The sequence below is a fragment of the Panthera tigris genome, chromosome D4 (assembly GCF_018350195.1).
Source record: "Panthera tigris isolate Pti1 chromosome D4, P.tigris_Pti1_mat1.1, whole genome shotgun sequence".
NCBI lineage: Eukaryota > Metazoa > Chordata > Mammalia > Carnivora > Felidae > Panthera > Panthera tigris.
This window is the reverse complement of record NC_056672.1, coordinates 67563427-67591208: the sequence shown is the minus strand read 5'-3', so window position 1 is coordinate 67591208 and position 27782 is coordinate 67563427. Positions and strand designations below refer to the sequence as shown.

At 43.4% G+C, this 27782-nt stretch overlaps 1 protein-coding gene across 6 annotated transcripts in view; it reads right to left on the bottom strand.

The window, feature by feature from the left end:
* ZNF462 (zinc finger protein 462) overlaps positions 1–27782 on the bottom strand; it is a 144576-nt gene that overhangs the window by 30777 nt on the left and 86017 nt on the right. For all 6 annotated transcript variants that reach the window (XR_006210392.1, XM_042963821.1, XM_042963822.1 and 3 more), the window contains one exon: positions 1419–1686. Coding sequence is in view for 5 of the 6 variants with exons in the window: in XM_042963821.1 (XP_042819755.1) it covers positions 1419–1686 (268 nt within the window). In the remaining variant the exon portion in view is untranslated. The remainder of the gene's footprint in view (positions 1–1418; positions 1687–27782) is intronic.

Below are 27782 nucleotides of genomic sequence, written 5' to 3'. Positions count from 1 at the left end.
TCCCCTCCTTTTAAAAACTGCCTTTAAAACATCCTTTTAAAAACTGCCGCATTTACAAAGCCTTAAATGTCTCGTAAAAATGGACGAAACCAAGAGTTTAATGGGCAAGGTCCCCTTCTTATTAATGCAAGTACTTCTCTTCAGGGAGACACGTACACCTGTCAGGGGGCCCTTGTCATCTGGGTCTTTAGCCTTTTCCCATTTCTAAGGTCACATGCATATTTATCTGAAAAACAACTGAACCAAATTAATAGCCAGAGATAGAACACATTTTCCAAAAAATCCCCCAACTAAGATGTTGGTGGAGAAGAGACTTGTTCTTCCAATTCATGTTTTTCTTTGGCCACGAAGCCCACTTTCGCCCTCCTTGTTGTCTGGGGTCTATATTGAGTACTAGAGTGGCCGAAGGCTCTGGTCTTAATTGCAACAGGAAGAGACAGTAACAGCCTCTATCTGTAACACAGCACCTACTATTATATTATTAGAATAGCTCTCCATGATACTGTAACACTTATTAGTGTTTCCTTTGTGCCAGCACTATTCTGAGCGCTTTGGATAGAATGTTCATTTATTCCTCACATGAGTCTTAGAAGTTAGGTAGTATTATTATCTTTTTTTCACAGGTAAGGAACAGGTGGAACAGAGAAGCTTAGGCACTTGTCCTAAGTCACAGAGCCAGTCGGTGGCAAAGCTGGGATTCAAACCCAGGCAGTCAGGCTCCAAGGTAACCACTCGTAACCACTAACCTAAGCAGTGTTGCACAGGATGAGATTAACTCACAAGAGTCTAGATTACACCCTTGGACACACTCCATTCTTTGAGTTCGCCAATTCTGTTATACACAGGAGCAAAGGGGACTTTGGATTATCTTTTTCCAGATTGGAACCATCTCCCTAAAATTGGCTCAGTCCTAGTCTTCACAGTGCTGGAGTCTTGATTCTCTGGCTGTCTTTCAACAATATGATCTTAAGAAATACGAATTTCCTATAAGGGTAAAAGGGAAATCACAATTGCTGGATTCTCTCTTGACTTTCACTTTGCTTTCAAAAACATATACATATTTTTTTCAAAGACAAATTTAAAAAAGGGAGGATAGTCCTCTGAGGGAAAAACACTCATTGCTTCATGCACTGGGCCAGAGAAATCCCTTACCGCAAACTCACACTTCCTGGGTGAGCCCACTGGCTCTAATTTTTAAATCCGTTTGTTCTGATAGAGCTCTTCATCCCAAACCCCTTTCACAAACAGCAGTCCTCTGGAAGTAGCCTCCTTTTGTGAAGATTGGACCTAATGCCTGTATCATCCCACGGGCAGGGCCTCCCCTGAGCTCCAAGTAGGAGAGTGTAGGGAAGAGTGTGGTGAGGGGTGGAACAGGCGCAGCCACCTTGTGTTTCGGGGCTGTTCTTCATGTCACTTACTTAAAGCCTGTGTAAAAGGAGCAGTCTTTGCACTTGAAGAGCTTCTTCCCGCCGTGCTTGTCCCTGTAATGGCGTCTGATGCTCTGGATGTAGCCAGAGGAGAATTCACAGAATTCGCAGTGAAGAACAGCTTCGGTTTTCTGCTCAGCACCCCCGGCGGCCCCAGAAAGAGGCACGGGGCTAACACGGCTGTTGTTCCTTGCCAGGGCAGCGGACTGGTAGTGGTTCAACTGCTGCTGAACATCTGGAGGTTCTGAGTAGGAGGAGTCTGTGGACAGACGGGGAAAACGAGACCGGACACAGAGAACACAGTAGAGGTTTGACACTTGAAAGCCCCGACATTAGTGTGGAGTATTTTTTTTTTTTTAAAGATGAGGACTATGATCCGTCTTTCATCTTCATTTACATCCTACAACACAGATCTGGGGAAAGGCAGGTAGGAAGAAAGCGTCACTTCTTTGAGGGCTCACAGCATTTAAAAATAAAACTCTGAGGTTAAAGGTTTCAAAGTGAAGGAAGAAAATAAACTGTTTTTAAAAAGGAAATCACAGCATGGCAACAGGCTGCCAAGGTATACCTGTCCTTGCAGGGGAGAGGAATAAATGCAAGAATGTACAAGGCATCCACACGAGAAAGGAAAGTAGTTGATGCAATATCTCCTCCTCTGGAGCCCAGAATGATTCAAGGGGGGAAAAAAAGGTCTTTAACAGAAATGCTCGAGCACATGGTGCTCACAAATATAAAAATGTTTTATGCCTTCACAGTCAAATGATTTAAAATTTAAAATATAAAGATCTAATAGTGTTCTCCTGGAATGGATGTTTAAAGCTTAGTCAGCATTAAGATGGAGATTTATTCATAAATCCCATTAAAATGAAACTCCAAATAAGTTTCCCTAAAAGGTATTTTAAAGTTTGCAATTCAGAGGAAAATGCCGGGAAATGACAGGCATAAATCTTAGCCCTGAGAAGCTTCAATGGCATGTGGTGGAGAAATCTGATCTAGATGGGAGGTGGGAAAATCTCCGTTTCTTAAAAAAGATAGAGAGAGAGAGAGAGAGAGAGAGAGAGTAAAAGAAAGGTCTTGAACCTTTTCCCAACACGCTGCTTTGAGTGTTGGGGCTACGCATTCAACACCATTGTCCCGCAGAACCTACGGCTGCCTATGACTGGCACAAATGAAGTCCATGAATACCGCACAGATGAATTTCAGTGTAACTTTCCTTGAAAAGACAACAAAGGGCTCTTTTTTTTAAGGCTTTCAAAAAGCGGGGGGCGGGGGGAAAGGGGATAGAAACTGTACCAGCCTCCTCCTGATTTGATGGACACTTAATTTTCCAAAGCCCGATTCCCCGAGGCAGGACGTGGAGGAATTCTGTAAAACCCGTATTGGATGAAACCAGAATCCATCCATCCCGTCGGCCTCTTGGAGAAGAAAAACAAAAACAGAGCAGCCTCCCTTATTGTGAGGCCACCTCCTGTCTTCAAAATCCTCAAATACCTTCCGTTCTTGCTCTCCTCTCCCCCCCTCTCAATTTGTATTCCTCAAGATTGAGAAAAACCCCTTTGGAAATTGTAAACAAACCTGCCACACACACAAAAATAAAACAAAAGGAAACTTGAACAATACCTCCGAGCCTCCTTGGGTTCATTACCAGGTATAAACTGAAGACAAAGGAAGAAAGGAATGACACAAGTGAATTCATTTTACCCAAGTCTTTTATCTCTGGTTTCTTTATTCCTCAGCCCTAGCTGATGAACCCACTCAGGATCACAATACCTCAATTGTCAACTTCTCATTCTTTCTTTCAATAGCAGGTTTGTTTACCATTTCATGGATTGTTCGAGATGTTTTCTATTTAAGCTCTCAAGACTAGTTTCTGCTTAAAATACACGCACAGTAAAGCACGAGGCACATTCCGCCTCTCCTGTTAACACAGGCTCGAGCTTCAGGTTGGGCATTGCCCAGCCACCATCCCGACAAGCCCATCCTTCCTCTTGTTTGCTCTTTGCTCTGCGGGATTGGAATTCCGTGCCCAGCAAGGCCAAAGCCAGGTCCACGGCCCATGAGCCGTCTGCCACCCGCAAATCTGCCCAGAGACCAGAAACACCCCAAGGAACAGTCTGTTTCTCAAAAAGCGGCCACCAACAACAAGACACAGCACCCAGCTCAGCAAGTCCTGCCGGTCAGCTGCTAGTCACTTCAGACAGACAGACCCCTGACAACGTCAATCCCTTTACAGCAGAAGTCGTAAAGAAGTAAGTTTTCCCCAAGCAGATAACAGGCCACGTAAATTCATCTCCCCCTGCTTTCCACCCAGCCCAACTTAACACCTACGCTAATCTCTTAGGGAGACTCCGTCCAACGGAAGGGAGTTTCCTTGGATTTAACACATTTTTCTTGTCTCTAGGGTCTACTGCGTTTTATTCCATCCATCCCAAAAAGCGAATTCTAAATTTTGACTTCAGCATATATGTTATATGAAACTTGAAGAAATAGAAATGCAAGAAGTCGTAGGAAAAGCATTCCAAGAAAGGGAGGCTCATCGCCCTTCCCTTAAATGGCAAAAGGAACAGCCTCATGTATCATGCTATGAATTCCTTTTTGCCTGGCTAAAATCAGATGGACAGGTGGTTCATTTACAAAGACAGGCAAACCTCACCGCCTATGGTACATCTGTAGTAAAGCCTAGGTTACAACGTTTTGGGTCTCCTTAGAGCTTTACTTTCCTCTCTGGTGCCAAGATATACTATGTCTCTCATTCTCTCTCACTTGGGAGTTTGTGAATAATGTACAATTTTAGCACTTTGGGCACTAAAGTGACAAAGACGCGAGCGTGTATGATTTCACCCATCTTAAAAAAGCCCACTTGCTAACTACCTAAAATTCCAGCTTGTTCACAAGGCACAGCCTGAAGAGCAGGAACAGGGTCGTTTTGTGCCCAGGTTAGAAAGGCACACAGATTGTTAGTACTGAAGGGCACATCACCAAGGTTAAAAATCATCATTAAGACCGTTTTCTTCATTCCAAGCTTATGGAAAGTGAAACCACTCTGTGCTTCAGACAGCCGGGCTTGCGGTCACTGGGAAATACGGCAGCAGAAGCACAGGAGTGTAAATCCAGTGGGAAACTAAACCAGGCTACGTCTTTGTCACCTGGATGGCCAGGAATACTTATGATGGAACCAACAGCAGAGATGATGCTGGTCCCTATGTTCCTGACCCAACCCGGAGATATGCAGTCTATCAATTTAATTCTCTGACCTGTGACTCTATTTATGTGCAAAGTTTTAGAAATTACATCATACTGTACAGCTGTAGTTGTAAAATAAATCTAAGTCACATTAGCTATCCATTTTGTAAACTATCCATGGAAAGAATTCTATTTTGTAAAATCAGGATCAAACTAGACTTTTAGAGTGGATAGTCATGGTGCTTACCGACACGGGTTTGGAATTTATTGAACACCCAGCAATTAATTCTCACAACGATGGTGTGCAGTGTGAGTTCTCATCCCAATTTCACCGATGAGGTAGTCGACACAGCTGGTTATACAGCTAATAAGAGGCAGAGGTTGGATTTGGACAAAGATTCGTCTGACTCTAAAATCTGAGTCTTGCCCATCAGGCATCTATATCTAATGGTGACCTCAGGTCCCACGATGCACGTCAGAAGAACGAGAAAGAACATCAGAGTGTTCCATCAACGATAAATATGTAGCAGAGAGGAGAGAGAAAAGGTGACAGAAAAATTGAAATACTTGGGAAAATAATTTCAGAACAGATAGAAATGAAAACAGGATAGAAAATAACAGTAAACTGGATGTGAAAGGAAACACTAAAATAAGCATTTCAGAGGACATGGGGGAAAAAAATAAAGCAAGATTCGTCGAAAAGAAAAAGAATCTCCAAACCTTCAAGACGTTTTATAGAAACAAAACACTGCGATCACACAGGAGGCAATTCTACAAGCAGGTGGCACAGGAGAGCACTGCAAATACCCAGATGGGAAACCAGCCAGCCCAAATGTCATGCTTTCATTAGATGCTTGATAAACTGTCCCCAAATAATAATGCTCTGAAATTCCTCAGGTGGGGTGTGCCTGGAAAAAGAAATGTACATGGATGGGAGACGGGTACTTTCCGGGGCTTCTGGGACAGGATTTCAAACCAGGGAGGGGGTGGGGTTCCAGATGAAACCTCTCGCCCCTCTCACGTAGCCATGTTCTTGGAGAAACGGAAGATTTCTTCTTGCCATACTCGAGCTCCCACAATGCCAGCCAAACCTGGGTGACTATCAGTTCGAGAGGGTTTTTTTTTTTTTCTTGTTTTTTCTCCGGAAATTAGCCAGCACAGAAACGATCACAAAAAATGTAATTTTATAAGGGCAGATGACAAACGAGTCAACTCTGGGAGTGGAATGAAGCTTTCTTGAATATTCTGATGCTCCCCACATTTGATCAGCACCCTGTCAGTGCCAGGCTGTGTGCTGGCTCTAGGGACTCAAAGCCAAGGAAGACACAAGGGGCACCTTTCCAGAGCTCAGGTGTAGCGGGAGAGGGAGCAGAGCTGTTGTGACAACACAGGTCTTCTCCACGTCTTGCAAGCTCACCCCATTGACTGAAGGAACAAAAGAGGCGAGGAGAACAAATGAACAGTAATGGGAGAATTTAACTATTCCAAGATTAAGGGAGACACAAGGAAGAGTAAGAATCAATTGGGCAGTAAATTGTAGGAGCTGCGGAGGACAGCCCCCTTATGCACTGAGCGATCCAAAAAGGAAGCTGTACAGGACGATCAATTCTCAATTTTCTGCAGCTCCACAGAGAGGAAGTGAGTGAAGGTCACTCACTGAAAAAGTCGCAGAAGAATCTTGGTGCCAGCAACGACATCTAATTACATTTGAGCTAGATTTTCATGCAGACTTTGGGAGGCAGGCTCTTTGGTCAGTGCAAACCGAGTACCAGGAGAAAATAAAAGACAAAGGATTTTAGAGAAGCAAACTGTAGAGGGGGTCAGGGGGGCAAGTGATTAAATTATATCCATTTGTCCGCAAATATATACTGTACATCAAAATCAACAGGAGACTCCGTTCTGGGGCAGTAGGACTGGGTTCCTGCCCTCAAGCGGCTCCCGGATAGACATGTAAATAACTGTAATTCCGTGCAAAAAATAAACGTCTTCATAGAGGCATCCACAAAGAACTAGTGGAGAAGAAGCAAAATCAGTATGCAGTGACTGATGAAACGTGGGTCTCGGAGAGACGAGGGGAATGTGAAGAGAAACCTGAATGTCCTTTAATAACTAGTATTAGTGTGTTCATTAATGAAATCACCACTAGACATGAAGATGCTGGAATGTTCAATTCACCAACACTTCCACCTTAAGTCATAAATAGAAATGAAGTAACTACATTCTTATCACCACGAGAAAAAGCGACATGGGGCACCCGAGTGGCTCAGTGGGTTAAACGTCTGACTCTTGGTTTCAGCTCAAGACATGATCTCACGGTTCATGCGATCAAGCCCCGTGTCGGGCTCTGGGCTGACAGTGTGGAGCCCGCTAGGGATTTCTCTCTTCTTCTCTCTCTCTCTGCCCCTCCCCAACCTGTGCTCTTTCTCTCTCTCTCTCAAAATAAATCAACTTAAAAACAAAACTTTAAAAAAAAGAAAAAGAAAAAAAAGAAAAACTGACTTAATTCCAACAGGGAAAAGGAACCAAGATCAGAGGATGAGTTTGAACAGAAAAATACGTACACCCAAGAGTGGGGTACACTGCATGAAGGAGAATTTAAAATCTTCTCACATAGCACAGAAAGTTCAAACTAATGCACGAATTGTAGTTTTCTTTAGAAAAGCAGGCGATTGAGCAGCTCAGGTTTGGTACTATAAGGAACCAGAAATAGGATATTACCTGTGGATAATTTAACCACAAATATTGTAAATATCCAAAGTATGGAGGGGGTGTGGGTGGGACCCAAATATGCTGGAAATACAGCCCGCTATTTCCAGCCAAGAAATCATAGAAAATTGGAGAAGGGCACACTAACAATGATGAGGGCAGTTAAAGACCTACTTGAGTGAACAGCCAGGAAACTTTTGGAATGCCATGCAATTTCTACCACCCCACTGCTAATAAACTTGAGCCTGGGGACAAAAATAGTCCAAGTGTGTTCACCTGGGTGCTAGTGACCCAGGTATCTGGGTGGGGAGAGAGAACCCTGCTGCAATGGGAAACCCAGCTGAGCTTTGAGTTGATTTGAGTCTTCACCTAAAGCTGAAAAAAATTCGGACTCCTTAAACCCAACATGCTGAAGACTGACTTCCTCTTTGCCCACACTTCCCTTCTGCGCCCTTGCCCACATGTCTGAATGTCAGTGAACAGCTCACCGGTTCGTCCAACTTTATACCGTGAGATTCTTCCTCCAAACTGCCCTGTGGCGACAGCGCTTCAGCCAAGTGCCACGTCCTGGAGACGTGTGTCATACTCGGCTCCAATCGTTTCCCCCTGTAGGTCTTCCCTTCCCATTGTCCACTCAGGTCCTCACAACCTGCGGGCGCAGCTCTCACAGCCTATGTGGTCTTCCTTCCTCTGACGTCTGTTCTAGTTCAGCCTGCGTGCACGTCACAGATCTGTAGCATGCATCACTTACGTGGCTACCATAGGAGGATGGCCCCGCGCCCAAAGGCGAAGTCTCGATTCCTTAGTGCGGTACACAGAGCTCTTCAGTTCGGCCCCAGAGCCCGTTTTCAGCCTCACTTCTGGCTAGTTCCCAACTCCTTGCTCATTCTACCTATTTCATCGTTGGGAATCCTTGATCAGGGCTACTAAGTGCTCTTCCTCTTCTTTTTGACTGGCAAACACCTACCCATCCTTCAAAGCTCAGCTGAAATGTCACCTGTTCTATGACAATTTTCCCCAACCGTCCAGATAGGAATCTGCTCTCCTCTGTGCTTCGTCAACACAGACGCATCGAGATTCCCATCCTGGTCTCATTACACTTTCACGTTCCCCCAGACTTCTTTGTACCTGTTGTATTTGTTCCTGAGCTTGTTCAATTTAATTAGTATTACCTAACATGATGAAATATGGGTATAAAGTGTCATTTCTATGAAGCTACATTGAATGCTTTGAAAAGACTTGATAAAGTCAAGTTGCTAAAAAAAAATTTCTGTCAAATTATGTTTTGGCAGGACCAACTATAAAAGATTGAGAACATAAAAATCTAGAAGGACTCTGCTCTAAGACTGTTCCACAAATGTCTAAATTATCACTCCACTTAAAAGAAACTGAATCTGGAACTGGCACATAACACAATGTAGGTGCCTGTGGTTTATATAAGAGAGGAACTAGGGAACTCCAATCAAAGGACCCAGACTCAAATACATAAGCTTGACCGTATGTCCCAATACTGATGAAGAAATCAATTTCTTAAGTGAAAGTAAAATGCTTAAGGCATTTTAAAAAAGATTCCCTACCTTTAGAACCTTTCAAATGTAACTGAGAAGGTGGCTATTGATTACATCAAATGAGAGTTTCTACTGTTTCAATCTATGTATTTGCCCCCAATTTTACATTAATTTAGAAAATACTTATTGAGAAGCATCTACATGCCAGGCACCTCGAAGCACTTGGGATACATCAGTGAAAAAAAAACAAGGGTCCTTGTGGAACTTACATTTTAGATCGGCAAGAACAGTACCTCACGTGCTTTTACGGCCACAGAGACTCCTGGTCCTTTCATGAAGAAAGGTGTTTAGGAGAATGTTCCTGGATTGAATTTGTGGACAACTTTCCTAAATCTAGGCCTGTCTGCCTGTCTATCTATCCATCCATCCATCGCCTATCATTTTATGTTAAACAGTATGTTGTCAAGATGATACACAGATTCAAAAGTTTACTTATTTAATAATTTTTCTTGAGTTCTATCTGAATCCTTTGGAAACCCCATTTAATCCTTTTGTTGCTCAAGGTACCTGTTGTTTACTTCATGCTACTAACACAGAGCAGAACTTGGCATCCAGAAGGATACCACCAACCACAAATCATCGACGCAACTTTCCAAGCATTTCCTTTGAAGAGTCTCAAAAATGTTCTCTATGGGCCATTCCCAAAGAAAATTGTATTAGAAACTAAGCTATGGAACACAAGCCATTTCAACTCCTTCTGGATAGTGTCTAAAGGGGAACATAAATCTCCAGAGGCAGCCACGTTATTTTATTTCCTTCTTTTGATTACGCCTTGAAAATCTCCAGGCCAAGGACTCTAGCACCTCCTCGTCTTCCATCATCAGTGGAGCTCTCTGGCCTGGATGCACAAGATTATGATACAATGGCCAGGGGGACAATGGGCACTGGATGACTATATATAGGAATTCTGGGCTTGGTTGTCATGGAGGCAAATGGAAAAACAAACGTCTAATCCTGAAAATAAGGTTGAGGCCAAACTTGAAGGAAACACACTTTGAAAACTTCCTGTCATTCTGATGAGTAAAAACAAAACCTTGAAATATGATCAGGGAATAGATGAGAAAACAAACCAAAACAAAACAAAAAATTAGTCTTCAAAATGACAAAAACACAACAAAAAACAGAGGAGGGGCAACCTTCTCTTCTTGAGACTTAGTGTCCCATCATATTTTAGTTCATTGAAAGGGTCTCTCAAAGGCCTTATTTTACATGAAGCTTCCTGTTCTCTCTCTCTTTGGGGGGAATCCAGGCAAGTCTGATTTCAGACAAAGAAGATTCTCAGACTTGCAGCTCACCGGGCCCTATATTTGGCGACAAAACCATTTGTCTCTCAGTGGTTTTTTTCAAATGGCATCACCAGCCACCCAGTCAATGAAATCAGAAGAAATCCTTGATTCGTTTCTTTTGTTCTACACGTTCAATGAGTGAGAAGCTCTGTTGGTTTGACCTCCTGAAAAGCACTTACTCTGTGATCCACTCACTGCCCCAACGCCATGGCTTGTTCAGGCCCTTATGGTTGCTGACATGAACTTCCAAAACATGTTCCCATTTTCAAGTTTCTTCTCCTCCTAAGATTCCTTTCTTTTCTAAAAGCAAACATGACCATGGGATTCACCATGTATCACAGGAAAAGGTCCAAACTCTGCTGTGGTGCTCCCGGTCTCCTGTTCCTCCCCAGACCTACCTCACCCCCCACCCACCCTGCTCCCACCCTGCTTGTTGCCAGCCACCCAGAAGGTTCCTAACATTCACTGCGGGCTTTGCTCTCACAGCATCATTCAGTCTTGCAATGCCTTTCTGCTGCATTTCAGCCTTTTCAACTCACATGATCTTTCAAAACAGAACTCAATTCAAATCTGCCATCACTATAAAGGTCTTCCTTGATCTTTCTAGACATACCTATTAAAATCCCTACTAGTGCTCATCACGTGGCATTGAAGTTAACTTATTTTACCTCCACCAAAGCAGGATCTCTTTCAAAGTAGGATATCCATCCATCCATCCATCCATCCATCCATCCATCTATAATCCATGCATCTAGCAAGTTCATATCTTAGTTCATCTAGCAAATTCAGAACTTAGCTCATGGCCTGGCCCAAAACAGGTCCTCAATAAATGTGTTACTAAGATCCAAAGAGAGTTCAAACTGAAAAAAGTGTTCTGGAAAACCAGATTTAAAAGGAAAATCCAATTAACCAAATGTCACTCTCTCCTTGCATACTGAGGTGGATAGAGGCTTCCTATTGAAACACTGACCCACTTTTACTGAAGCAAGCCTGAGCCTTTTTAAAATTACCTGAAGAATGGCTTCTGGAACATGTGAGAATTTGAATGGCAAGAAATTCATAATCTCTGCCCATCCCAAGGAGCCAAAGGCATCATTTCTGGTCTTGACCCCAAATCTGCTATTAAGTCTAAACTTGGAAACAGATAATATCAGGATATCTGGGAACCACTTTAGTTGATTCTATATGCAACTCTCTCCTCCCTTTTCTGCACCCACTGACAGGCACAGATGTTTGTAGAATGTGCAGGTGTAACTGGCACCACATATTTAAATACACCGTGACTCTTCTGTAGTCAACTGCTACAGCCATGAAAATGGAGTCCTCTACAATCCACGAGAAGGTATTCGTGGATTACTTTCACACATTTATCACTACATTCTCACTGTATCAACTGTTTCACCAATTTTTCTCCATCAGGAACGCACGCTCATCCCAGGTTATGTAGCGCACAGACGACGCATTTTGCATAAAGGCTGGTGGCGGTTCAGCACAGCAGAGATGACTTCATGTTACCCAGCTAGTCAATGGAGAAACAGGAATATAACCTGGGGCTCCTGCATGCCCCAGTTTCGAAAACACGTTCTTTTTCTGCCACAGTCATTAGCAAACATTGTAGGTATTCCTTCTGCACTAACCGTTATTTGTAACTCAAAGTGTGTGTTCTTAAAAACCCTCCTGGAAGCAGGCTGGAAATTTGTAGGGAAACGAATGAATGTGTGGTGAAGGAGGCTTTTTCTAATGTTGTTTTTGGAGGAAACTCTGGGTGGCATCTGCCATTGTTAGTTGAGAAGCTCTTACAATACCAAATGCATAATTCACCTGTGACTCTTTTGAATTGTGTGATGAGGAAGTAATGTTTCCTGCTGTTCGTTTAGATGGTATGGATGTCTTTACCACACTGAAAATCCAACGAAAAGCGTGGAGTACAAAAGCCTCTACATCAGTGAGTTGGCCTCAACCACAGAGAGCTCGCTAGCAACTTCGGATGGCATTGAGAGCTCACGGGCCATGGGCAAGGCCACAGAGTTTCCTCCTCAAGACCTGTCTGGAGGGAGGATGCCTACTGACTTCAAGGAGTTGGTCACAATGGATGGCTTGCTAGGAACAGTGCCGTGAGCCCGGGCAGGGAGCAACTGTAGAAATTTCTTCAAAGATTAGCTAATCAGGAGGAAAGAACACACCTGAGTATAAGCATATATATTTAGATACGTGTAGAGCTCTAAGAGATGATATGGAAATCAGGTGAGAAAGACAATGGTTTGTCAAGAATAGAATAAGCAGCCACACTTCAAAGCACAGAGTTTTGCTAAAACTGTCCCCCAGCAGCGGGAGTCTCCTAACCAACAAACCCAGTGGGCTTCTTATCCATTTTTCCTTTTCTTTTCACCTATTCCCAGTGTAAGAAAATCCTGGCTCTGGGTGAAGCTACATTTTTAATCACCGCTAAAGCACTAGGTCCTTCCCTGAGGATAGACAGCTCTCCCACCCACTCTAAACTCACCCACAGGAATACTTCTCAGTGCTGCTGGGCTCAGCTGTAGGGCGCAAGCCTCCAAGAAGGCAGCGGGACAGGTGGGGACATCCAGGTTCACCTTCCACTGTCTCAGCCAGCTCTGTGTCTAACACCTGTCAAGGGCTTCTTGCAAGGTCTCTTGCTGATCTTCACCATTACCTTACGGGACGCAAAAAGCAAGGGAGCAGCTGGAGAAGAGGCAACCTCTCCTGTACCCAGAGGTGCACAGAGGCCTCCTTGTAACCCTGTGGAGGTTGGTTACAAGTTAAGCAGACCTCTGCTTCCTCACCTATACAATGAAGACCATAATGCTGGCAATTCTGGGTGCTGTGCAGAGCAGGCCAGTGTGTGAAGTCAAGTCTCCTGGCACACAAAAGAGTGCTTTAAGGGTCTCAGTTCCACAGCAATTACAGTCTACATCACATAATTTTGCACTGAATTGTAAATTGCCTGTTAGCGGTTAGGCAGTGGATTCTATCAATGAAAGAATTTGGTCTCCTTCACTAGACTGCAGGAAGGATCGGCATGGGCGTCTCTCACACTGCTCTAAACAGATGTAACTGACCCTCACCCCAGCTCCAGGCACACGGTAGGAGCTCGGCAGCTAGTTTTTGACTGATTGATTCTGGGCAAAGCCAAGCGCATGGCTACTTCTGGCAACGAGCTCCCAGCTTATCTGGTGGTGGAGATGGCTGTAGTGGGGAGGGGATTGATCGTGGGGCTTGGATTCAGCTCAAAGGCATGCCTTGACCTGAATAACACCACAGACTCAATGATTCGCCCCATTTTGTTGGCTAACAATGCACACAGCATGGTCACAAATCAACTTGCTGCAAAAAGACTTGTCAGAGCGAATTTCACCTCCCAACTTTAGAGGCTCTCCTGGGGAGAACATGCTGGGGTCGCTTTCCTTTCAAATTTTTTTTAAGCTCACCTCCAGCTTTGAGTAGGTCCTTGGGTACCCAATTCATAGGTGTGGCAATCATCCTCATCATCAATGACCCTCTCCCAAACCATCCCACCTGAGCCCCGTCCTTTACTCCCCTCTCCCTCATTCTCCTCTGCACAGCACTTCGATCTATCATACACATATATGCTGCTTGATGATGTGGTTTTCCCTACCAACTGTGGGGGACCTTGTCTCAAATTTCTCAGCCTGCGTGGATTTTTGGATTTACTTTCATGACTAACGAGAGCATCGAGGCTGGCTTGGGGGCCTGTGGCTCGGCTGAGCCTCGAGTGTTTGATCTGAGCCAAGAGGTAGCCCTGCCATCATATGCCCCGCATCTCAGCCTTTCGAGCGCCATGGCCGGCGCGTGGTACTGTGAACATCAACACTTCTAGATCTATTCACGCGAATAACTTGTTTGGGTGCCTGTGGTGTGTGAGGTAATCTGTCATACTCTGGGCACCCAAAAATAAAAGGATGGCCTCTGCCTTCAGGAAAGCTGATGGTCTTGGGGGAGATGGAAAGAAAGACCGTTACAGCAGCGTATGATCAGTGCTAGGTCACTGAAGAGAGCTCAAAGATCTGTAAGAAGCACAAAGGAGGCCCCTCAGCCAGACCGGAAGGCTTCTGGAGGAAACAAGACTCAAGTTTCCAAGGATGAGTCGGAATTAGCCAAGTCAATGGAATAATGAGGAGGAGAGGCAAAAACAGGGGGAGGAGGGCATTCCAGGAAGAAGGGACAGCAAGGCCTGGAGTGTGAGGAATCTGCGAAGGCAGGGCACTCAGCGTGGCTGTGGGGCTGGGCGCAGCAGCGACGAGAGGTAAGGAATGATCTCAGAGAGAAATGTGGGGCCCAGATAACAACCTGCATGCTGAGCTTGGAATGTACTCCGAAGGCAAAGTAGACAGCCACCGGAGGATGTTAAGCAGGAACCAGGTGAGACAGAGGCTTCACATTTTTACCTTTTCTGTGTCTCTAGATTGCACCCACAGCCCCAACCAAGTCCCTCTCAGACGGGGAAGGTGGCTTGGTACAAACGCATTCCCACAGTGAGAAAAACCAACTAGCAGCACATTCCTTCTTGCTGAGAGAATCTCAGCAGCAGCCTGGGATTCCATACTTCATTTTGTTAAGTAGAAAACACCTACGTGTCTTTTCTGCTCTGGATTTTACCAGCAGGTTGGAAGTGTTCATCTGAAATTCAGTTCCTACTGTTTCTACCGAATGCACCACACTTACATCTGGAATAGATTATGGCCCTACCTATGGGAGAGATAGAGAGAAACTCAATAGGCTACCTTTTCTGCTCCCTACCAACCCTTCACGTGCAAAAATCTAACAAGGAAGCACAGGAAACCAAGTGATACGTCCACATGCTGGCAAACACGATAAATGTGTGGGTGTCAGCCAAGATCCTGTGGTCGGTTTTCCAAATACAGGGTCTCAGCAACATCCAAAAGGTTTCTAGATCTATATTTTACCCCTAAATTTTAATAGCCAGGTGCCAACACAATACTTTCTTGCATTCATTTAGCTTCGACTCAATGGTCAAAAATATTATTTCGTAAAGTGATCAAATATTCTTCTGGATTTCTCGGCTTTATATAAATGGTTTGTTTGTTCATAACATAATAGCTGTTAACATAAAATTTAACAAATTAAATAAAATTTAATCAAATGCATTAATTTATTAAAATACAATTTAACAAAAATTTAAGAAAACATTTATATAAAGCTAACAAAGGTTGCTTGTTATGACTAACCAACAACATGGTTATTGTCGTTTACGATAGGTATTTGCAGATACACAGATCATTGGATCTCGTATTTCCAGAGCTCTGGGGTCGTTAGGGGAGATTACTACAGCACGCACTACAAATGAGTTAGCCCCCAAAGAAAAGAGCAAATGCCCAAGGGCATTTCCATCTGTTGTCAACAGAGTGGCTGGAAGACAACAGGGTTCTGCAGTAAGGAAAAAAAAAAATCAAATCTACATTTACTGCTTTAAACTGTTTAATGACTATCTACAGGACACAACTAAATTTCATTTTACATTTATAGGACATCTACTCTAGGAAGAAAATGGCCTTGTGCCAGATGTTTAGAAAATAAAGATGAGCAGGACAAAAAGCCTGTCCCTAATGAGCTCCTTTTCTGGTATATCATGGAGTTGGTGGCATGGACCACACATGTCCCCAAGAGAGGTAGGCCACAGCACCAGAGGACTCTGGAGGGGGGAGAGCTGCCCCATCAGGGACACCATGAAAAGCATCATAAAAGTGAAGGAATTTGCCCACAATGCTGAAGGACAAGCCAGGTGGGGACATGTGGGAACAGAGGCTGGGAGGGGTGGCTGGGGACAGGCATGGACAATGTTGAGGGTGGGAATTTTTTTTTAAACAGGCTATGTAGAGCTGTTAAAGATTTTGGAGTAGGAGAATAAAGCACATGATTGAGTGCATGGTGTAGGTGAATGGAGTTTACAAGGGGAGGGGGATGGGATGGCTTGGGTAGGAGAGGGAGCGGGAAGGAGGGGTGAGAGGAAGTAAGGAGGCAGGAGACAACAGGACTTTCTGGACAGCTTAGTGGCTGATGGATCATGGGCCAAGAAGACCTGAAGACGCAGATGGGTCCGGCTGGCTACAATGAGCCCTGGCACAGGGGCAAGTCTGGGTAGAAGGTAAAGGGTTCCCTTTCAGAACTTTTGAGATGAAGGCTGTGTGAGACCCTGGGGAGGAGAGAATAAGAAGCAGATGGAAAAGAGGGTCTGGAACTGAACCTGAAAGGTTAGGGCGGGAGGTGGGGGATTTTGGCCGCATCATTTAAAAAGTGAGTTGATTCCGTGTGTGTGAAGGGGGGGCAGCGAGGACCAGACCAGGAGGACCGAGGACCAGACCAAGGTCTGTGTGTTGGCAGCTGGAGGAAAAGAGGTGAAAACACAGTAAAAACAAGGTACTACCAGCGCGGCCAGAGGAGAGCCTGAAACAGACAGCAGGTCCCAAACCACGGGAGGAGAATTTCCCTGGGAGGAAGGTCAGCAGTTTTAAATGCCACGGACAAAAAAAGAAGGATGAGGCAGGAGCAAGAGGCCATGGACTTGTTTGTCTGGAGTCGTCGTCAACCTATGTCATTACCATGGTAGGGGCCAGAGTCACAAAGGCCAGGCATTCCGGACGGGGAGAGGGAAGAGAAGGTAGCAGGTGTGAACAAGGAAGGACAGACTCTTTCCCAGAGAAAACGTCACTGGAGTTAGCCAACATGAGGTCCCTGACGAGAGAGTGGTTTTAGTGAAATGCTGAAGGTACAACGTGGATTCCATAAGTTTAAGAATAATGTGGCGAGTAAGTATTGAGAATATTGAGAATATTGGTTGAGAATTGAGAATTCTCAATTGAGAATTTTGAGAATATTGGTTCTTCCAAGAGATTTGGAGGCTAAGACTGCAATTGCAGGATCAAGTTGCAGAAGGTCATACCCAAGAATGATTTTCATATTTCAAACAAGGAGCACTTTCCTGGGGCTCACAAAAGCTCCCCCTTTCAGACTCTCCAAGGGGAAAGTAATACACCTAAGAATTGAGGTTTAGGGAAATGGCGTGACATAGCCAACAGAGCTCTGGAATCAGACGGACATACATCCCCGACCCCAGTCTGCCAGGTGGCGACCATGATCTTCCTTAGGCCTTTTTTCCTCCTTCCGAAAACAGGAGGGAGCTGGTGATAAAAGTTCCTGTCTCGTGGGATTGTCATATGGACGAAATGAAATGAGATGTTTGTAAAGTACTCAATCAATAGACATGCAGTAAATTATTGTTATCATTAATTAAAGCTATGTACTGATTAGGGCCGGTAATAGTGATGTCTGACACTGGGACTTATCAGTGCATTTCACCAGCCCATTAGAGCATCAAGTGCTAAGGACTTTCTTGTGTGGATGGATTCGATTAAGCCCCAAAGTTCAAATAAATTTAGATTAACAGGACTCCAGATTAAACACCACGTTCCAAACACTGAGTTATTTTAGACTCCTAAAGAAGCAGCTCCTGATGTAAAGAAATTTCATTCAGTTTCTAAGGCTAGACATGATTTTTTTTTTTTTCCTGTTTTACTTTTAAAAAATCCTCATTTATCTCTGGGTGAGGACACACGATTATAAATTGACAAGAAATCTACTTCTATTTTACTACCTTAATAATACCTAGTATTCTTACAGCAACTTAAAATATGAAAGCATTTCCATATGTTGTCTCATTTGATCCTTGAAATAACCCCACAAAGGAGGCATCATCATTATTTTACACACGAGAAACAGGCTCAGAGAAGGTAAATGGTTTACCTTAGCACACTCAGCAGAGATGGAAATGGATAGGACCTTCGCCAAAGGCTGCACAGGTGGGTGTCTCATGGCTCACAGTGTGGGTGGGTTTCTGGATTGGGACCTATAGTGGCTCTCAAGCCAGACCTCAAACTGAGGGGCCCAACATCCCAGGGCAAACTGTTATTAAAGAGGGTCTATACACAGAAATGGTTTCCAAAAGATCAATTGCCCCTAATTTTCAGAAGCTCAAGTTGCTTTGCTCAGTTAAAATGAACCCAGTGATGGGGTGCCTGGGTGGCTCAGTTGGGTGAGCATCAAACTTTGGCTCAGGTCATGATCTCACGGTTTGTGGGTTCAAGCCCCCTGTCGGGCTCTGTGCTGACAGCGTGGGACCTGGAGTCTGCTTCTGATTCTGTCTCTCCCTCTCTCTCTGCCCCTCCCCCACTTGCAGTCTGCCTCCTCCTCTCTCAAAAATAAAGAAACACTAAAAAAAAAAATTATTTTTGTTTTAAACTTTTTTATTACATTTATTTATTTTTGAGAGACAGAGTGAGACAAAGTGAGAGTGGGGGAGGGGCAGAGAGAGGAAGGGAGACACAGAAGCCGAAGCAGGCTCCAGGCTCCGAGCTGTCAGCACAGAGCCCGACCTGGGGCTCGAACCCACAAACTGTGAGATCATGACCTGAGCCGAAGTCGGATGCCTAAGTGACTGAACCACCCAGGCGCCCCCCCCCCCAATTTTTTTTTAAATCAACCCAGCGAGGGGCACGCCAGTCGGTTAAGCGTCCGACTTCGGCTCAGGTCATGATCTCGCGGTCCGTGAGTTTGAGCCCCGCGTCGGGCTCTGTGCTGACAGTTTGGAGCCTGGAGCCTACTTCGGGTTCTGTGTCTCCCTCTCTCTCTGCCCCTTTCCACACTCGCGCCCTGTCTCTCTGTCTCTCAAAAATAAACATTAAAAAGTTTTTTAAATGAAGCCAGTGATACAGAGAAGAGTCCCGCCCAATGCCAGTACTGCAGCACACCTCCTAAATTCCACTGAAAATAATCAGTTATGAGCTGGGAAAGAGGTTCTGTGGAACATCTGGATGTTTCCTGAGTGTGAGTGCCTGAGGGAAGCCATGGCCACCAGAATCCCCGGGCAGAACTTGGGACAGGCTTGACATGTCATCAAATGTCGCTGACCCGTCGGTATTGTTAACCCTCATGGCCCTTCCAGACACCGGAAGCCCAGAGGCTCAAGAGCTACTCCCCCTGGTCTCCCAAGAAGGGTCTGGTCCCGTGTCCCTTAGCACTTCTCAACTTTATATGGCTTTATGTGGCCAGCTCAAGTAGAGTCACCTCCTTTTATTGGGATTCTGATGATTAGCATGAAAACCACCAATTTGCCTGGTAGGGTAGTTTTCAAAACTTCTTTCTCGTACATGGTTTTTTCTTTTGCCTTCTCTCAATTTAGAAAATGGCCAATAATTGGATGTTGTTATGTAAGTGATGAAATCACTGTATTCTACTCGTGAAACCAAAATTGCTTTGTATGTTAACTAACTAGGATTTAAATTTAAAAACAGAAAATGGTCAATAAATACGTAAATAAATAAAATCTTAATTAAGCCTGCCCTTGACCTGCACAGAGCTATCGGACCTCCATCCCATAGTTCTGAAACTCGTTGCTGCTATGACAACACAGAACAGGTGAACATCTATGTTCTTAACATTCTTCCCTAGGCATAACTGTGATCTGGATAATATCCCAGAAAATTAGAAGAGGGAGAAATATAGTGAAAAGTACTATAAAGCTTTTTGTTACGCTACAGGGATAGAGGCGCATAAAAATAATGTCATAGAAAAAGTAAAAGGAGAAAAAATTAATCCATCTTTTACACTGAATTTAATGTTTTAAAGAGTTAGGTTATCCAGTATTCCACCATGTAGGTAACATAACAAAAATGCAAAAATATACTGTGATGTACTAGCAAACATGATCCTCTTTTATTATTAACATAACAGTATGTAGGACTTACCACTCTCACCGTGTCAGTCGGGAATTTTACTGATACTTCACTGCCTTTGATTTAGTTATCACAATGGTCTCTTCTAATGGACACGTTGGTGGCGTTATTCTTGGTGCGTGCAAGGTAGAAGTGCATTTCTTCATCTTCCCCTCTCTGTATTCCTAATTAAGAACTTCCCCGTGGGCAAAATTTTAGACAACCGAAAAACGGAGTAACAGTAAAATCACAATGCACAAGTATAATCATTTGTGACTGCCATGGCTATTACCCACATAGCTGCTCCCGCCATTTGTCCACTATTAGCTTTGGGGCAGGCAAGACAGACTGAAGCTATTTGCAACTTCCAGCACAGTGGTTGTGACTCCATTCTGGTCTCTTTTACTCAAGAGAAACACTTGGAATACTTACAGGTAAATTGGCGTTGTCAAGGGATAAGTCTGAATAAGCTCAAATTTATTCTTGAAAATAAATCAGATTTGTGGTTAACAAAGATAACCTTGAAAACACATCGGAAAAGCCTAGGATTGGAGCTGGGAAGAATGGCTAACATCAGAGGAAGTGGAGTGAGTGCTCTTCAGGGTTGGGGTCTGACAAACTGGACACCAGAGAAGGACAAGGGAGTTCGAGACACAGGATGCTGAAGAAAGCCCCCCTGAAATGGCTAACTTCCAGGGCCTGGGTTGGGTAGAGAGGTCAGAGAGAACTAAGCGTTTGAGATGCTGGAGGTGAAGCACTGTGTAATGGTAAATTCAGCCACAGGGGAATGGTGGTTGAAGCTTAATCACCAAGGAGGTAAGTCTCCCTACCTGAAGAGATCAACTATTTGTTGGGTCATTATCATCAAGTCTTAGTATATTGGAATTCCAGAGCGCGATGGTCATGGCTGGAGTAAAAAGGGAAGCTGTGAACCTGGCCCAGAGTTCACTGAGGAAGGAAAAAGAACATTCCGGAAGGTAAGGAGAGAGAAATAAGCAGAGAGCAGGCGTTCGAAAAGGGACCATTAAATGAAAGAAACACATATTCTCACGAGGTGGCAGAGAGTAAGGTATATGTTCACTCTTCTTGGCCACTTAGAGGAAAGAGATTAGTCACTTTGGTTGAATAAAGTTGAAAGGGATATGGCGCTGTCAGTAGGGAGAAGGCCAAAGTTAGTGAACTGGCAGAGACAGGTTGACCAAGGAAATGTGCAGCAGTGTAGGACAGCATAGCATGGTACGCATGCAGCCCGATTCCACTGGCTTTTTCCAAACATGATGTGGCACAGCTGAGCTCAGTCACTAAAATTCCCAGGCTTTTCCACATATAGACTATTGTTCTGTCGGTTTCCCTCGTGTGTGGTTCCTTCTGTGGCCCTAATTCAAACCAACAAATATTTATTGAATGGCCTGCCAAACTGCCAGGGCTCTGAAACAGTCCTTGACCTCAGAGAGCACACAGTTTAGCTGGGGAGACAGATGCGATAAGCGACAATTATAAGAATATTTGGCAAGTCTAGTACTGGAAGTGAATACGAGGGTCAGAAGCTACCCGGCATATTTTATATTTATCACCTAGCAAAATCTCATTATAGCTCATACTCAGAACAGTCTAGACAGTCTGCAATCTTGATTTTGTCATTTAACTTATGGACAACTTGCCAATATTTCAAATGTTTTAAGCCTTAGGCAGTAGGGAAAAAAAAAAAAAAAAACTTAAGAAATTTCTTAGGCAATGGACCAGCCTTAAAATTAACACAATTAGTGGATTTTTGACAAAACCACAAAGGTCTTATCTAATTCTGAGAATCCCAACCTAAACACATCCCCCCCCATACATAATGGAAACATTTATAAGTACACAATATTTATTTTATGAAGGGGAATCATTTTTGTTTGTTTTGAGATACAGACTTTCGTATTTTAAAATATCAAGAGTCAAGCAATGATAGAACTTATCAAGTGAGAGGAAAAACATGAAAAAAAATGGTTTGTATATTATGGTCCCTATGTTTATATGCATAGAACCTATGTTTATATGCATAGAACAAACACTAGAGGACTCTACGGCAAACTGTTAATAGAGATTAATTCAGGTACTGAAACGAAAAGGCTGGCATTAAGGCTAGTATTTTATGTTATGTATTGCCATGAAGCTATTCCTTAATTGTGAGTAGGTGTTACTTTTGTAATCAAAACGAATAATCTATGCAGGCATTTTTTTTAAACTATACTTTTTCAATGTTTATTTTTGAAAGTGAGGGAGGGAGGGGGGAGAGGGAGGGAGAGAGAGAGACAGAGAGAATGAATGAGTGGGGGAGGGGCAGAGAGCAAGGGGCACAGAGGATCCGAAGCAGGCTCTGTGCTGACAGCAGAGAACTTGATACGGGGCTCCAACTAATGAACCATGAGATCATGACCTAGGCCGAAGTCAGATGCTTAACCGACTAAGCCACCCAGCTGCCTCAATCTATGGTAGTCATCTGAAAAGAGGAGAACTAATATTCATGAGTATTTCTTTTTTTTTTTTAAGTGTAATTTTTTAAAAAATGTTTATTTATTTTTGAGACAGAGAGAGACAGAGCATGAACAGGGGAGGGTCAGAGAGAGAAAGAGACATAGAATCCGAAGCAGGCTCCAGGCTCTGAGCTGTCAGCACAGAGCCCGACGCGGGGCTCAAACTCATGGACTGTGAGATCATGGCCTGACCCGAAGTCGGATGCTTAACCAACTGAGCCACCCAGGCACCCCTATTCATGAGTATTTATAATCCACATTCATTCTCAAAGACTACAGATGCTAGCTGATTGTCCCTCTAGTTCAAAAGTACTCTCCTGCTTCCAAAGGAGCCAGAGCCCTTGCTGTTGTTGCTACTGGTCTTCCCTGTTCAGCCTGCATCTTTATTTATTTATTTATTTTTAATTTTTTTTCATGTTTATTTTTGACAGAGAGAGAGAGACAGAGCATGAGCGGGGGAGGGGCAGAGAGAGAGGGAGACACAGAATCCGAAGCAGGCTCCAGGCTCTGAGCTGTCAGCACAGAGCCCGACGCAGGGCTTGAACTCACAGACCGTGAGATCATGACCTGAGCTGAAGTCGGTCACTCAACCGACTGAGCCACCCAGGCACCCCCAGCCTGCATCTTTAATTTAAAGACCTCTTCCTAGTACTAAGTACCACTGTAGTCTGGCTCTACCTCCCCTCACCTCACCAACTGCCTTCTCAGGAACATACACCCTCCATTCTAGCCAGCCTGGTCTCTTTGTGTCCTAGGATCCCTCCTTCTGTAGGTTTCCTCACTTCTGATACTCTTCCCACCTTGAATGGACTGCCTCCTACCTGGGTAAAACTCATGTATCCTTCAAGGCCCAGCCTGAGCCCTACCTCTTCCAAGAAGCCCTCCATGACCTTTCCATTTCTTCTCTCCATGGCTAGAACTATTGAAATCCAAATGTACCATTTCCAACTTCATTCTATTCTGTGCTTCTAACTGAATGCTATCTGTATATCCAACAATTTAAGCTCTAAATATCAGTCAATAATAAAAACTTGCCTCTAGTTTTGTTTGGAAGATTTCAGGGTCTCCAAACATAGAAGAGGCAGTTGGATCTTAGCCACTCTGGATCATGTATGGATGTGCATTTCTGCTACAAGACTCCCATGAGATGACACAAAGATTAAGGGCATAAGTGTTTTAGGACTCTTGGACTCACCATTTTGCTCCTCTGTGTATTAGTTTCCTTTGCTATAAAATGAGACTAATAATTTGTACCTCTGATTCATCAGGCACATTAAATCAGATGACAAATTTGAGGCAATCAGCAGCATTTAAAGAATAAAAATCATGATTAATTTTATCACTTAGAAACTAAACAAGAGACATGTAGAACCCTTTATCGCAAAACCAGAATGAATGACTTTCAAACTGGTCAAGGAGGAAAAAATAGCCAGCGATGCTTAAAAGCAAAGGACTAGATTAAGGGGTTCTTTAGAAGGCCCTGATGCTGGACTAGCTATCACTGTCGCCTTGGTGGAGGGCTCACAGCGCATGAAAATAAAAGATGACATAAGGAGAGTGGCTTGCATGAGTCATCTAAGAATATTCTGTGTCCCTGAGGAAGCTGAAGAACCTAACCCTTGAATGACATCTCGAAGAGCAGTATACTGGTAAATAAAACCTTAGCTGGGCCCTGTACTCAAGTTCATGACTCTGAAACTGCTTGCAAAGTAAAAAGCCCCTATGACAGGAAGTTATCCCTTCCTGGGCACAGACTACAAGGGACTGAATCCAGCAAAAAGCAAGCAGACCCTCCTACCTGAACCTCTCATGTCACTTTGGCCATTACTTACCTTGCCATTTTTATTTAACCATCACCACTGGGATTTTTTCCACAGGAATAGTCTTTAGGATGATGAACGAGTCAAGAAAATGTGTGTATCATCTGCACATGCTTTCCTGGGCTGTACCATCAAAACTCATATCATTTATTTTTAAAAATAACTAATAGTTGTTTCTAAAAGATTATTTCTAGCATCTTCTTCCCATCTCTACACAGGGAAAAAAAAACATTCTTTTTCACATACTCATCTTGCTCAGGACATACCTTCTGCTGGATCCAGCAAGACTGTCCTAGGATCTCTACCTCTGAATCATGGCTCATTCTTGCTGGTTCCCCCAAATCCAATACCCTTCCCTTCTGCTTGAGTAAAATCCTCTAGTGCAGAACAATATTTGAAAGACAGGAGAAGGCCTATAGAATCACAAGTCTCAAGAAGAGTTTGAAGGATTTTATATCAAATATAATTGGGCTAAAATATCTAGCTCCAGTTCCAGGGAAAGAAAAATTGACGCAGGCAATGAGAAGACCAGGAAAATTCTTTCTTTCCAAAAAAGACCAAGGTGAGTGGTGTTAGAGGATTTGATCAACGGCAGAATATATTTTCTGCCAAAGAATAAAGCAGATTTCTTCTTTCTTTTAGTTACTTCCCACAATGTAGGTTCTAGGAGACTTAAGGTAATATCTAAGCCAACCACCAAAAGATGCAAAAATCAGATGTGGAATTATGCAGCAAACTCCAGCGTTGCTAGGAACTACCTCCGAATGAGTTCAGTAGTATATGCTTACATTTCTGATGAACAAATGTTTTTCTTGGCATGAGAAGAGGGAGATGGGTTAGTTGACTAAGTTCCCAGGACACAGAAAGCTTACACTTGAAATGTTCTTTAATCCTTGGCACATGAAACTGTGGCTAATTCAAAAAGTCACAGAAATCTCAGGCAGGTGGGTTCTCTGGGAAGGGTCTTTCACATGATACTCGACTTCGGGGTGGTGGTGATTCTGGAGGTTTCGAATTTGCCACTGACACCAAGTTCTAACAGCTTCACGTCCAAAGATTGCTGGGCGTGTAACAGAAGATACAGAATCATCTGTACCACTGCACCACTGGAGCTGCAAACCTCTAAATCTTTCTAGTAGAAATGCCATTCTTCATAAGAAGCATTAAAATAAACTCTAGATCATGTTTTAATGTAGAAAGTCTGATGTCAAAAAGGGAAGGTTAGTATTCTCTGGTCAGGTAATTTTGTGACCAGCAGAACCTATTAAAAATTATGGTCAAGACATTAAAATTATGCCTTGTATCCCAGGTGCTAGAAATGGTGTAAATCTTTATGCTTCAGAATTATTCACTCTAGAGTCTCCATTTCATTATTGTCATTTTTAAAGAAACCACCTCTTCTTTCTTTCACCCCAAGAGAAATCTGATTGCAATTGGAACCTGTGTGGAAGGTCTGATGCCCTAGCAACTAATTGGATCCTCTTAAAGGTTGAATTTTATGTCTGACCTATTTAGAAATCTGAAAAGCTTCTCTTTGAAAAGCAGGCATCTCAGATCTTAATTTTTAAGTGTCAAGTATTGCCGCAGTCAAGGTTAAATGAGTTGATAGCTTGGCGCTAGACTCAACATAATTCTTAGAGAAGATTTTCCTTTAAGCTTAAATGGAATTCACGGGCTAATATTTAAAAAATTCCATCTAATGCCCTACCTTTCACATATGAAATAAAGAATATATTTAGGTCAAGTTATGTTTTAGGTGGCATCTAGGACTATTCCACGTTAAATATAAAGGTTATAATGACATTTATTAAAGACTGGATTAATTTCATGGGTATTGCTGTAATCCCCACTCTCCTCCCCCAGTTACCTAGGGCAGAGGTCAGCGACGCACTGCCCAGAAGCCAAATCTGGGCCTTCCCTGTTTTTGTACATAAAGTTTTATTGGAACACATCCAAGTCCATTTACTTACACAGTGTTTATGGTTATATGGCTCACAAAGCTGGAAATATTTTCTATCTGGCCTTTTCCAGAAAAAGTTTGCCCATCCCTGGCTTATCTATAAATTACCCAGTATAAGTCTCCTAAAAAGCATCTCTTCTAACCAATACGTTGTGTTAAAATCCTGACGGGTAAAATTTGGGGGTAGAAGAGGTTACTGACCCAGGAGTTCTGTTGGTCAGTTTCATTCTACAGCTTCTCTGGATTTGGATTTCACTGCAACTAAACACGATTTTGTTTTGCTTTGTTTTTTGTTTTTTTCAAAGATCCGGAGAACAAGCCAGCCACCTCCAGGGTCAACGACTGTGTACATTTGGCTCTGCTACCAGGTGACCACACTAATAACGTCACACCTCTCCAGCTCTCCTGCACTTCCCGTGTCCTTCTGAGAGTTAGAAAGGCTTATACCGTGTTTCAACCTTCGGTTTCCCACCTCTAGAGAAGGTGTGGTTATACAGGGAACAATGACCTGTTTAAAACACTTCATCAAGGTAGATCTTTTCCTCTCACAGAATATATCAGAAAAATCTCTGTTAAAGCAGTCTCTGAGGGTTCATCTTTACGAGATTTGCCTCTTGAACTTTACTCTTAAATGGGAATGAAATAAATGTACCCCCCTACAATTTGGTTCTGTGGGGTTACTTAGACATAAGGGACTCAATATAAATTAACTGAATTGAAAATTGTGATGTCTCCAAGAAACCGCTGGTCATTCAAAAGAAGTATTCAGTATGTACTTATACCTAACTGTCCCCATTAGAAACCAGGGGACAGAACCAACAGCATACCCATGAGTGCAACAGAGCACTGAGGAAATCATCAATAGAAGAGTTACCAGAGTAGGGGCGCCTGGGTGGCTCAGTCGGTTGAGTGCCCAACTTGGGCTCAGGTCATGATCTCGTGGTTCACGAGTTAGAGCCCCACGTCGGGCTCTGTGCTGACAGCTCAGAGCCTGGAGCCTGCTTCCGATTCTGTGTCTCCGTCTCTCTCTGCCCCTCCCCTGCTTGTGTTCGCGCTCTCTCTCTCTCTCTCTCTCTCTCTCTCTCTCTCAAAAATAAACATTAAAAAAACATTAAAAAATGTTTATAATTTAAAAAAAAAGAATAGAAAAGCCAACTGAAAAGTTCTAACAGAAAATCTTCTACTAACAGAAAAAAAAAAAAATCACAAAGCTCCTTACAACATTTTTCTGCTAATTCCTAACAGCATATAGACTTCCCCCATTGGGCAGACTATATCGAGACCCACACTGTAAAGAGAAAAAGGTAGCATGACCAAAAGTTCATGGTGTTTTCCCTAGGTTGACTGAAGAACCATGTTATTCTCATTCACCTTATTTATCTTGTACCTGGTCTTAGTGTCTTAATTTTTGTTTTAAACACATCACAGTGGCTATTCCTAAAGTCGGCAGTTCCACACAGCATATCTGGGTAGACAGAAGAAACAAAATAATCTGTTCTTTCGGGAAAATTCAAGGGAGGAGAACAAGGAAATGTCACCACTGGCCTGA